The following is a 12,351-nucleotide window of genomic DNA, read 5'->3' as shown; positions in this document are numbered from 1 at the left end:
AATTAAGGAAGGGACAGGTAAAAAACGGGGAACGAAGCAACGTCGACAATGTTGTTGATATCCCGTGAATATTGCTCCGAAGCGTTGGACAACCTTTCTATCCGCCTTCTAATAAAAAAAACTCACTCTATGTAATTGTATAGGCATTTTTTTTATTTATTTAAGAATACATGTATATCAAATAAAAAAAAGAGAATTTTTATAATATCTAGTAGAGTCTAGCGAGTAAATAATAAGTGATATCTGTGGAAAAACAATGCGAATGTTGTTTCCGTATTTTAATTAAAGTTCAACATGTTCAAGTCTGATATGAAGACAATTATAACGATATACTGTCATAAGCAGACCTGTCCTCAGGTCTGGTCAATACCAGACTTGTCCACAGGTCTGGTCAAAAGTAGACCTGTCCTCAGGTCTGGTCAGGAGCAGACCTATCCACAGTTCTGGTCTGAGGCAGACCTGTCCTCAGCACTGGTCAAAAGCAGACTTGTCCACAGGTCTGGTCTGGGGCAGACCTGTCCTCAGGACTGGTTAAAAGCAGACTTGTCGATAGGTCTGCAGCGGTCCTAAAAAAGCAGACCGTAGGTCTGGTCCACCAACGAGGAAGTTAACTTGCTTGACTGCTTAAATATTCTCAAGTTAACTCAGAAAGCAGTCAACAAGTTAACTCTAAGTTAACTTTTGTCAAGGTTAGGACCGCACCCATCTGGATTTTGGAGAAAAAAGAGGACATGCTGGCACCCTAAATTTTTGGCGAACAAAATTTTGTTCTCATTATATTGCAATATTGCTGTCCATTGTATTATACATTGAATCCTGACATAGAAAATATGGCTGATTTACTATGCAGGTATATAGATTTCCAAATTAAAGTGCACATATGGTCAGTTTTGGTCAATGCGGTCTAATAATTTTGTTGTACAAGTCAGCATGACGTATCAAAACTACTGAAATTGTGTTACGTATCAGTATTTTGGGTATTTAGGACATGCTTGCACCCTAAATTTATGTGAACAAAAATCTGTTCTTATTATATTGCAATATTGCTATCCATTGTATTGTACATTGAATCCTGACACAAAAGATATGGCTGATTTACGATGCGGGTATAAAGATTTAAAAATTAAAGTGCACATATGGTCAGTTTTGGTCAATGCGGTCAAATAATTTTGTTGTACAAGTCAGCATGAGGTATCAAAACTACTGAAATTTTGTTACGTATCAGTATTTTAATTGGACATGCTGGCACCCTAAATTTATGCGAACAAATATTTGTTCTTATTGTATTGCAATATTGCAATCCATTGTTTTATACACTGAATCCTGACATAAAAAGATATGGCTGATTTACTATTCGGGTATATAGATTTACAATTTATAGTTCACATATGATAGGCTAAAGTAACTTTACGATCTGCCGTCATACAATATTTAGTTTTGTTTTGCCACTTTTTATCATAATTGCAAACAGAATTACTGGGTTGAGTTAGAAATAAATTAGAAGCAAAAATAAATGAATATTTAAAGAATTTTAACATGGTTTTATATTAAGTATTAAAAATATTGTACATGTTATAACTTGTATAATGCAAAAATACAAGTTATAACATGTACAAAAGTACCTCATACATGTTATAACCTGTACAAAATATTGCTTAAAAATGGTTTTAACTTGTACAAAATCGAAAAATAAGGATATTTTCCTATTATCGCAGCAGATGATATTGACCTCAATTACATTTTCATAACTTTTTTTATTATTACTCATGTTAGTGTGTTTTGTCCTTTTTTGATCCTCCTATGACTATCTATGGACAGATCTTTATTTGATGAATCATAATTGTAAGTGTCCACTTTGAAGGCAATAGTAAAATACTTTTATTCTAGTTGACACTAAAAGACATAAGAGGATAGCCAGGACAGATGTGTCTACAAATAAAATTTGGAATTGAAATGGGGTATGTGTCTAAAAGACAACAACCCGCCCATGAAGCAGACAACATTGGATCCAAAGGCAACAAATACATGCTTTCAAAGTAGAGGATATATATTTAAAACATCACAATTCCATTCGCCTCATGCAATGATCTTATAGTTTATAAAAAAAATTGAGTTATAAATTTACATTAGTCATGCTGAAGGCCAAAAATGTTGAAGAGTAGATCCGAAGATATTGATAATGAAGCGTGGTCCAATGAAAACTATTTTAGCTCTCTCTTGCTTTTACAGAGTAAGCATATATGACATTGTTTTAGTCTTTGCATGCTATAAAATCGAGAGGGAGGAGTTTTTCCCAAAATTATTAGGAATCGTTCTTAAATTTTTGGAAGAATTTAGTTACTAGCATCTAATTATAATTGTCATTGAGGAATGCAAGCTTTTAGTAAATAGTTTCACACGTATTTAAGCCATGAGGGACTGCATAAAACATACAATTACATGAACACACGTTTTGCCAACATAAGTCATGAAACATATTTCTGAAAGTTTGTGATCATTGTCCTTTACCGAAAAAGACACTTTCTGGCCTATTTATTGTTGTTCTTTATGCATTGGTAAATTTAAATGTATATTTTACTTCATTAATATTTATTTGAAATTTTGTACAAGTTAAAACCATTGATAAGCAATATTTTGTACAGGTTATAACATGTATGAGGTACTTTTGTACATGTTATAACTTGTATTTTTGCATTGTACATGTTATAACCTGTACAAAATCGCAACTTGTACACGACATATGCACAGGACAGGATATTGTTTGTTTCATAGTATATGTATATTCTGCACGAATATTTTTTATCGCTACCATAACATGTATAAACAAGAATGTTTCCTCAGTACACGAATGCTCCACTCGCACTATAATTTTCTATGTTCAGTGGAACGTGAAATTGGGGTACAATCTCTTATTTGGAAAACCTGAAGCGGTACAGACGGTACAACGAACGGACGCACATACCAGAAAACATAATGCCCCTCTACTATCGTAGGTGGGGCATAAAAACTAAACTATGTGGACCTTATGAGATCGCACACAAGACAGCTGATTGGATAAATGTGATGAATTGTTACGCCTACATAAAACTGGTATCCAATTCAATGCCAGCAGACACCTGGGGTCTGTTGTTCAACTTGTCGTTAAATTAAACGAGTCGTTAAATTTTACTAATCACTGCGTTAAATTTAATCAGTCCATTATCATGTTGTTCAACTTGTCGTTAAATTTAACGAGTCGTTTAAAAATGTCAAAGTGTCGTTATATTTAATCGACCTCATTGAGGGTGATTAAATTTTAATCAGTTGATTAACCTCAATCTAAGATGGCTGTCAATGTTTTGTTTCAACCACCTGTTGTAAGAAGAGAGCGACATTTTCGCGGTTTTGACCCTCTAGAAAGGGAATTTTCTGATGAGGAGCTAAGGCAGAGATATAGATTTGGCAGGGAGACTATTGCATACCTGTCAGATTTAATGAGAGGGGATCTTGAGCGTGGGACAAACAAGGAGACAGCCCTTTCAGTGGAACAACAGATTATGATTGCCTTGAGATTTTATGGAAGTGGATCACACTTGCAAGTAGTTGGGGACACAATGGGATTTGACAAATCAACTGTATCTCGGGTGATTAACCGTGTGACGGATTCATTAGTTGCCATGAAAGATGATTTCATATCGTGGCCAGATAATCAGAGGAAGAACGTAATAAGGGCTGGGTTTTATGAAAAGGCTGGTTTTCCAAACGTGGTTGGATGCATTGATGGGACTCACATACGGATTACTGGGCCTAGCATTGATGAACCAGCATTTGTTAACCGAAAGGGGTTCCACAGCATCAACGTACAAGCCATTTGTGACCATGAAGGTAATTTAAAACACTGTATTATACCTATTTTATATTTACAACATGCTTTGTGTGCGTGCTTTTTCTTGACATCTTCAATCGTCCTTGACCATACACATGGCTGGTTTTCTGTTGAACTGCTTTTCAGCTAATTTGAAAATCGATGGAAAAAGAAAGACAACTCAATCTTGTCATACTTTCTATTGGATCCGTAGACTCATTGTTTTTTACCAGAGACATATACATATAATGTGTCTCTAATTTTACCGTTTCACTTTTCTGTTTTTACTGTTTCACTTTTAAATATGCTGGATCGAGTGAACTGCTAAGAGTTAATGAACATAAATTTATTGATCAAAATAGTTATATAGATTTTGCCAACCCTTATCTTTAGGTAGAATTTGTCACAGTCAGGCTTATAAACTTTGAAACGTCAACAAAAAGTGTGCCCCTTGCAGTTTGAAGAAATTCTAGATCTACCTCTAAATGTTTCAGTGAGAAGACCCCCCCCCTCCCCAAAAAAAAAAAACAAAAAAAAAAAACAACAACAACACGTACTTGAAAAAAACCCATACAAAACTGAAAAACGTGACAACTGAACAAAAAATAAGTGTCCAATCTGTCATCCAAATATCAAGTTCGCCTCCCCCATTCTTTTTGATTGGAAAATAAGCCAGTCATTGTTCAAAATATTTTTTTTTTTAAATGTTAAGGGAGCATATATATAATTAACTGCTTTGATCCCCGATGTATTGTTTATCTGACTGATTGTTTATAAAACTATACATAAATAATGACGACTTCAGTATGTATACTAAAGAAATTTATCCTGTAGAACTTACTTTAAATAAAGCTAATGATAACAATGACCACTGCCCTTTCCTCGATCTTGATATCTATATCATAAACGGGAAGCTTAATACAAAAATTTATGATAAAAGAGATGATTTTTCATTTCCTACTGTTAATTATCCATTTTTAGATGGTGACGTTCCCTTGTCACCATCTTATGGTGTTTATATATCTCAACTTGTACGATTCGCTCGTGTATGTAACAATGTATTAGATTTTAGCGAGAGAAATTTATGTATTACTGAAAAATTATTACACCAGGGTTTTCGATATCACAAACTGGTCAAAACATTTACTAAATTTTATCACCGGTATAAGGAAATAATTCGTAAATATAACTCAACATGCAGACATCTTATACGTTCAGGTATTTCACATCCAAAATTTTATGGAAATATTCTTTATAAAGCACAAAAATGTCAGTATTCTCCTCAGAAACTAACAAAACCTTTAAATAGACTTATTAAAAGGGGATATAGTTACGATACTGTTGTCAGGTCATTAAAGATTGCATATTTTGGCTTTAACATTGATTCACTGATAGGGTCTTTGCATCGGAACTAAACACATTTATTTCTTTAAAAAAATAACAGTTGTTGGCATGACACGGGTTATGTTCTTCTCATATATTTTATGATAGTATGATACTAAACCCCTAACGGGAGGGATTGTACCTGATATTCATATGATGAAGACATAATCTTTCAATCAGTTTAATTGAGGTCTGGAGCTGGCATGTCAGTTAACTGCTAGTAGTCTGTTGTTATTTATGTATTATTGTCATTTTATTTATGTTCTTTTGTTACATCTTTTGACATCAGACTCGGACTTCTCTTGAACTGAATTTTAATGTGCGTATTGTTATTCTTTTACTTTTCTACATTGGCTAGAGGTATAGGGGGAGGGTTGAGATCTCATAAACATGTTTAACCCCGCCGCAATTTTGCGCCTGTCCCAAGTCAGGAGCCTCTGGCCTTTGTTAGTCTTGTATGATTTTAAATTTTAGTTTCTTGTGTATAATTCGGAGTTTAGTATGACGTCCATTATCACTGTACTATTATGCATATTTTAGGGGCCAGCTGAAGGACACCTACGGGTGCGGGAATTCTCGCTACATTGAAGACCCATTGGTTGCCTTCGGCTGTTGTTTGCTCTATGGTCGGGTGGTTGTCGCTTTGACATATTCACCATTTCCTTTCTCAATTTTATATTTTGCTTTCATCACATTGCAAATTCAGCTAACATTTTAATGACTAGAACTATAATGGACAAACTATATGTATGCACATAAAAGAAGATGTGGTAATGATTGCTTAAATGGGACAAATCACAAGAAATTAAATGACACGGAAATAAACAGCTTGGGTCACCATACTTAATCACAATCACTGATTTGCTTTGCCTTGACTAATGAATTATGGAACTACTTTTTTAACTTTTGTAACTATCATATTTTTGTTTAAAGGTAGATTCACCAACATCAGTGCTAGGTGGCCAGGATCAGCACATGATTCTCACGTTTTCAGAACCTCAGCCATAGGACAACATCTTGAGAATGTATATCAAGGAATTGGACAAGGTGTATTGTTAGGAGATAGTGGCTATCCCTGCAGACAGTTTTTGCTGACACCATACAGACAACCAGCTGCTGGTAGAGGTCAAGCAAGGTTTAACAGAAGAAATTGCTCAACAAGGTCGACAATAGAAAGGACATTTGGAATATGGAAGAAGCGCTTTCACATTCTAGGATCAGAGGTACAATTAATTCTTTACAAATAATCACAGTATAGTAACATGAATATTTGACATGATATATGCCATGTATGCCCTTATATTTTAAAAGTCATGTTTTTTTTTTCTTGTGAGACGGCTGTCTACTAAATCTTTCATTAGTACATTTTTCGATTTCTCTAAATTTCGGTTAAGGTATTAATGGTCCCCTTCTCTATCTTTTCTTTATACATGTAGCTACTATACGTTTTTTGGTGTTTTTTTTTTTGCTGACCACAGTATGGTTGCCTATAATTGCTTACATCGACTTCATTTTAACTTTGCAGGATACATACATTTTAGTTATAAAATTAACAATCACACCAACTCTCCTTATTTTTATCACGTAATAAAACTCGGAAAAAAATGAAAAATCAGTTGTATATTTAAGGGCTGATAAAGCTGACATCAGAAACACGTTAAATATCAAGCCAGGACAAGAACACAATGATCGACAATTCATCTGCACACAGATCAAAACCCGAAAATTATACATGTACTGATAACAGGTATCCAGTTGGAAAATTGGTGATGTTAGTCCGGTAACTTAATGTACTCCAAGGGTGAATGGGGAATAGAAATATGGTCACGTGGTCTTCTTCCGACCGACAGTAAAACGCTTGCTGAAGTGGAGCGTCCGTTTGGCTGTGCGGGATGTATAAGTTCGCAGTCACGTCCGGTCAGAATGTGGACGTTGAATCCAAGTCTCGAGTAAAGAGAGTGCCACGCTCTGAGCACGTTAAGAACCTGTGCAACGACTCATTGAGGGCCCGTAAGTGGCCTGTTGCAAGGCACAATTTCTGTCCCTATCCAATATACCCTCATTTTCCAGTGGCAGTCCAAACTTCTCCGACCATCATCCCAAATGGCCTCTATTATGACAAGATCTACCTATTGCATTTATTGTGAACTTGTTCTCGGCCTGAATATGCATGAAATATTTGCCACTGGACGTTAAGCAACCAACAACCAACCAAATTATGTAGTCATGTTGGGGTAACTGCTCAAAGTTAGTCATTACAATAACTTTATTAAATCGTGAATGTAACAGTACATCATCAGTTGTTGGACTGTTTGTTCAGCTTTATGTTTGATTTGGTCCCTTTTTGTCGAGCCTGCAACTTTTGTTGCAGAAAGCTCGACATAGGGATAGTGATCCGGCGGCGGCGGCGGTGTTAGCTCACTTCTTAAAAGCTTTATATTTTAGAAGGTAGAAGACCTGGATGCTTCATACTTTGTATATAGATGCCTCATGTTACGAACTTTCCGTCAGTCACACGTCCAATGTCCTTGACCTCATTTTCATGGTTCTGTGACTACTTGAAAAAAAAGTTAAGACTTTTTGTAATGTTAAATTCTCTCTTATTATAAGTAATTGGATAACTATATTTGGTATGTGCCTACCTTGCAAGGTCCTCATGCCTGTCAGACAGTTTTCACTTGACCTCGACCTCATTTCATGGATTAGTGAACAAGGTTAAGTTTTGGTGGTCAAGTTCATATTTCTGATACTATATGCAATAGGTCTAGTATATTCGGTGTATGGAAGGACTCTAAGGTGTACATGTCCAACTGGCAGGTGTCATCTGACCTTGACCTCATTTTCATGGTTAAGTGGTTATAGTTAAGTTTTTGTGTTTTGGTCTGTTTTTCTTATACTATATGCAATAGGTCTACTATAATTGATGTATGGAATGATTGTAAGGTGTTCATGTCTAGTTGACAGGTGTCATCTGACCTTGACCTCATTTTCATGGTTCAGTGGTCAAAGTTAGTTTTGGTTTATTTTTCTAATACTTTATGCATTAGATAAACTATATTTGGTGTATGGAAATATTTTATGATCTATATGTCCGTTAAGCAGGTTTTATTTGACCTTGACCTCATTTTCACGGTCCATTGCTAAGTTTATAAAAGTGTTTGTGTTTTGGTCTGTTTTTCTTTTTTTATAAGGAATAAGTCAACTATATTTGTTGTATTGAAGAATTGTTAGCTGTACATGTCTGCCTTGCATGGTTCATCTGACCTTGACCTCATTTTCATGGTTCATTGATCAATGTTTCATTTTCATGGTTCATTGATCAATGTTTCATTTTCATGGTTCATTGATCAATGTTTCATTTTCTTGGTTTATGTTGAGTTTATGTGACAGTTGTAATAAAAGCTTTATATTTAGGTCTATCAAGATAGTATCAATGATTAGTAAAGAAGGCGAGACATTTCAGTGTGTGCACTCTTGTTTAATTAAATTATAGTGTTAACGTTTTTGTAATAGATTTACTTAATCTCAGACTTATTCATGAGCAAGGTTAATTCATGCTACAAACAAATAGTATTTCTATCACACTTTAAAATAAATGTTTTTTAATTGTATTCCAGATCCGAATGAAACCTGATAAAGCTTGCCGAATTATCATTGCTTGTGGTATTCTGCACAATATTGCCATCATGAGGAATGAACCTGAAGTTGCAGAAGAACAATTGTTTGACAATCAACCTCAGATGCCACCCTATAATGGTCCACAGGACGGAAAAGGCATACGGGATCATTTTGCTACCACTTTTTTTGCCTAATAAATTGCATGTTTTTATTTTTTCATATTTTCATAAATTGTCTTTCATTAAAAAAATGAGGAAATTTGAAAATAGTAACAAACCTTTGTATGATCAGTTTGACAATGTGTTGAGAGAGGAAGTTTGCATTTTCGCGACTACAATACTGGTATAGTAAATGGTGAGCAGTTAGTCGCCTATGAAATAAAAAAAACCAGTAGCCAGGCAACTGTTTTTCAGTACAAGAATAAGAATATGTGGTATGATTGCCAATTGATTATATCAATTACCATATGGAATTTTTTTTTATTTAAATGCCCCAAAAAGGCACAAGCCATGGCCGACAGTGCAAGGACTGTACAGCCAAGCAAGGTCATTTAAAATTTTTGATCCGTGTATCACTTATTATTTTTTGAATGATGGAGGTGCAATATGTGTGGCTAAATTGTAATTACTGGTCTATTTTCTTTTACATAGGAGTGTGCACACAAAATTAAAGAATGTGTTGGCCTCATAGTAATTTCTGAAATACAAATCAACAATATAACAATGAATTTAATACATAGAGGCAAGTGCCTGAGAGAGTGTTACTGGTTCAGAATTGCCACCCACTAACTTCTGCAACAGCTCAATTTGTAGTTCCAGTTTGTTCCTCTCCAAGTCCATATGCACTTTCTGCTTCTCTTGGAGTTTACCTTGCAGTGCACGATACTGCATGTCGTGAATATCCTGCACTGTTACCTTTTTCAAAGGTGTTCTCACTGTCCTACAAATAATAAAAACATAATGAATTCTGTAAAAGATCGATTAATTTTACATCTCTTTTTATTGATCGATTCAATGTCATAGTTCCATGAAATAGCCAGTCAGAATTTGTCACGTTTTCCGGCTTGAAATATGTGAATAGGTGGGGGAAACTGCCAGAAATATATGAAAAGGTAAAAAAAGAAAACTTGAAGTATTGACCAAATAATCTAGCGGAACCTGTTTCCACAACACATTTTTATAGAGTTCTTGTATACATCCCCATAGTACGGTAGAATTATTTTTTTTTAAATCTAAAATTTCGGGAAAATATTCATTCTACTTGTGAACTAAAAATCGTTTGTGTTGAAGGTGGCTTACGGTGACCTTCAGTTGTTAATTTCTGGTCTCTTGTGGGGAGCTGTCTCATTGGCAATTATACCACATCTTCTTTTTTTACATTTACAACTTACTTCTGCTTATCTGTCCTATCTGTTTGTTCTTGAATATGTGGTACGACTGTTTGTGTCAGGATGGGGTCATATCCTGAAAGCAGAGACGGACTTGGTGGACTGGAGGGGGGTGGACTGTCCCTTATCAGAGATGCTGCAGATTCATACAAATCCTGGCTGGCATCTTCTTCCGGCAAAGTGGCATTGATAGATGGTTGATCTGTAATAAATGAGAACAAAATTATTCGTTGATACTGTGTTTGGGTATATTTTATTAATTATAAAAGGGGGGGGGGGGGGGGGCAATTGAAAAGGCATACTATATATATATATATATATCATCATTCAATTAAATTCAGATACAATTACTTTAAATTGCAAGATAAAAAATATTGCACAAGACTAAATAAGACCCTATTTCAACCCTTTTCAGATTATCAAGGGTCTCAGCTATAAACTAATATGTGTTCCTGTCTAGGTTCAGTCTGCAACAACAAATTGATCAACTTTATTCCGGATTTATGACAACCAGTCCGTATCTGTTTTAATAATATAAATCATGACTGGTTTTCGGTCGAAATTAGCTATTGCGGTTCCCTTTAATCAATCAACAGATACCAGTTTAAAGACGACTTGGCGGGCACCTACAGCCACTTGTGAACTAATGTTAAAAATAATACTTTAAAACTGTTATCAGTTTAAGCAAATGCAATCTTTCAATATTATATCAAGTGGAAAACCTTCAAACCAACAAGAAACACGTTGGCAATCATTTAATGATGGAAAATATTGGTTAAAATAAATTGTTATCAGTCACGTGATATCAGTTGGGAATTCCCCTACTTGTTGTGACGGCGGAGCAGACGAAACTTTAACCAAAATTTAATAAAGGAAACTATGTATCCCGGTATTAAAAAGGATACAAATATTTATGTTAATTTCATTGAAAATTAACAATAACAATAAAAAGAACCTTCAAAACAAAATTTTGCCAAAAATGTTTGTTTTTATATGATAAATAAAAACATGTTAAGTGAAACTGATCAAGTTACTTTTTACAAAGTTCAATAAGAAGGGTAGAGCCTTGAGAAGTTCTAATTAAGGGGAAAACACATTTGGGGATTTATTTCAAAGTGTTAAAAAATATTTACTTGTCTGGAATGATTCAGTTTCAAGTCCACCCTGAATCCCCCTGAAGCTGGTGGTGTCCTTCATAAGATGGATAACTTTCTCTACTGCAGAGCTAGGTTGTTTTGGAGCTGGTCCTCCCCAAGTTTTGAACAACTCACTCCTGTGAGTTGTGTACACAGCCTTGGCCACTCTTGTGGTATTCCTCCACTTGTTCCTAACTTCTGTGGCTGTACGGATGGCAACTCCAAGAGAATTGACTTTGATGGCTATGTCATCCCATACCTTTTTTTTCAATTGGTTGGTCACTGTATTTGTAAGTTTTCCATTAATTATACTGGAGTGTTTCTCAACTAGTTGTTGGATCAGGTCTTCCTCTGCCACAGTGAAGTTGGTCTTTTTCAGTCTTTTTAGTTTGCTTGGGTTTGGTTCAGTAGATTCAGCCATTGTTTTACAGACAGGATGCTCCAGAACAATGCATGATGGGTAGGTTTTATCTAATCACTTGATTAATCAGTTGATTAAATTTTAACGCATTGATTAATCAGTTGATTAAATTTTAACGCATTGATTAATCAGTTGATTAAATTTTAATTCATTGATTATTTAATCGACACGTTAAATATTGTTGAACAACAGAAAATAAACGACTCGTTATGTAACGACTGGTTAAAAGATTTAATGACTCGTTAAATTTAATCAATCGTTAAAATAACGACAAGTTGAACAACAGACCCCTGTCAGTAAAAACAAATTGCAAGCGTTGATGGTTAGAGATTTATTTGTGTATTCGATATTTGAAAAATAAGTTAGATAGTCTCTATTTGTTTTCCCTTTTTTTCAGCTGGATTCCAATAACTGTTTTTACACTTTTTTTATTTAACAGAAAGGTATTTAAATAAGAGTGCACCCCATGTAACAGAGATTTACAAGCATTTAATATAGCAACTTGTGTTTTTGAAACGTCATATTTTCAATAATTCACAGACTTTTGCAATAATATTAAACC

At 34.8% G+C, this 12,351-nt stretch overlaps 3 protein-coding genes across 3 annotated transcripts; 2 read left to right on the top strand and 1 right to left on the bottom strand.

The window, feature by feature from the left end:
• Positions 1-3,323: 3,323 nt before the first annotated feature.
• Positions 3,324-4,272, top strand: LOC139500563 (putative nuclease HARBI1). The gene is made up of 2 exons (XM_071289312.1): positions 3,324-3,864; positions 4,238-4,272. Exons 1-2 carry the CDS (start codon positions 3,324-3,326, stop codon positions 4,270-4,272), a joined length of 576 nt encoding a protein of 191 aa, XP_071145413.1.
• Positions 4,273-6,105: 1,833 nt separating this feature from the next.
• Positions 6,106-9,039, top strand: LOC139500562 (putative nuclease HARBI1). Its single transcript, XM_071289311.1, has 2 exons — positions 6,106-6,450; positions 8,845-9,039. The coding sequence occupies exons 1-2, from the start codon at positions 6,106-6,108 to the stop codon at positions 9,037-9,039; spliced, it is 540 nt and encodes a 179-aa protein (XP_071145412.1).
• A 516-nt stretch (positions 9,040-9,555) lies between these two features.
• Positions 9,556-12,082, bottom strand: LOC139502027 (myb/SANT-like DNA-binding domain-containing protein 4). Its single transcript, XM_071291349.1, has 3 exons — positions 11,366-12,082; positions 10,236-10,434; positions 9,556-9,784 (listed from the first exon to the last, which is right to left on the bottom strand). Exons 1-3 carry the CDS (start codon positions 11,787-11,789, stop codon positions 9,574-9,576), a joined length of 834 nt encoding a protein of 277 aa, XP_071147450.1. The 5' UTR covers positions 11,790-12,082; the 3' UTR covers positions 9,556-9,573.
• Between the last annotated feature and the right edge of the window lie 269 nt (positions 12,083-12,351).

The sequence above is a fragment of the Mytilus edulis genome, chromosome 13 (assembly GCF_963676685.1).
Source record: "Mytilus edulis chromosome 13, xbMytEdul2.2, whole genome shotgun sequence".
Taxonomy (NCBI): domain Eukaryota; kingdom Metazoa; phylum Mollusca; class Bivalvia; order Mytilida; family Mytilidae; genus Mytilus; species Mytilus edulis.
Note: the sequence above shows the minus strand (reverse complement) of the source record. Positions and strands in the feature narration are given on the sequence as shown.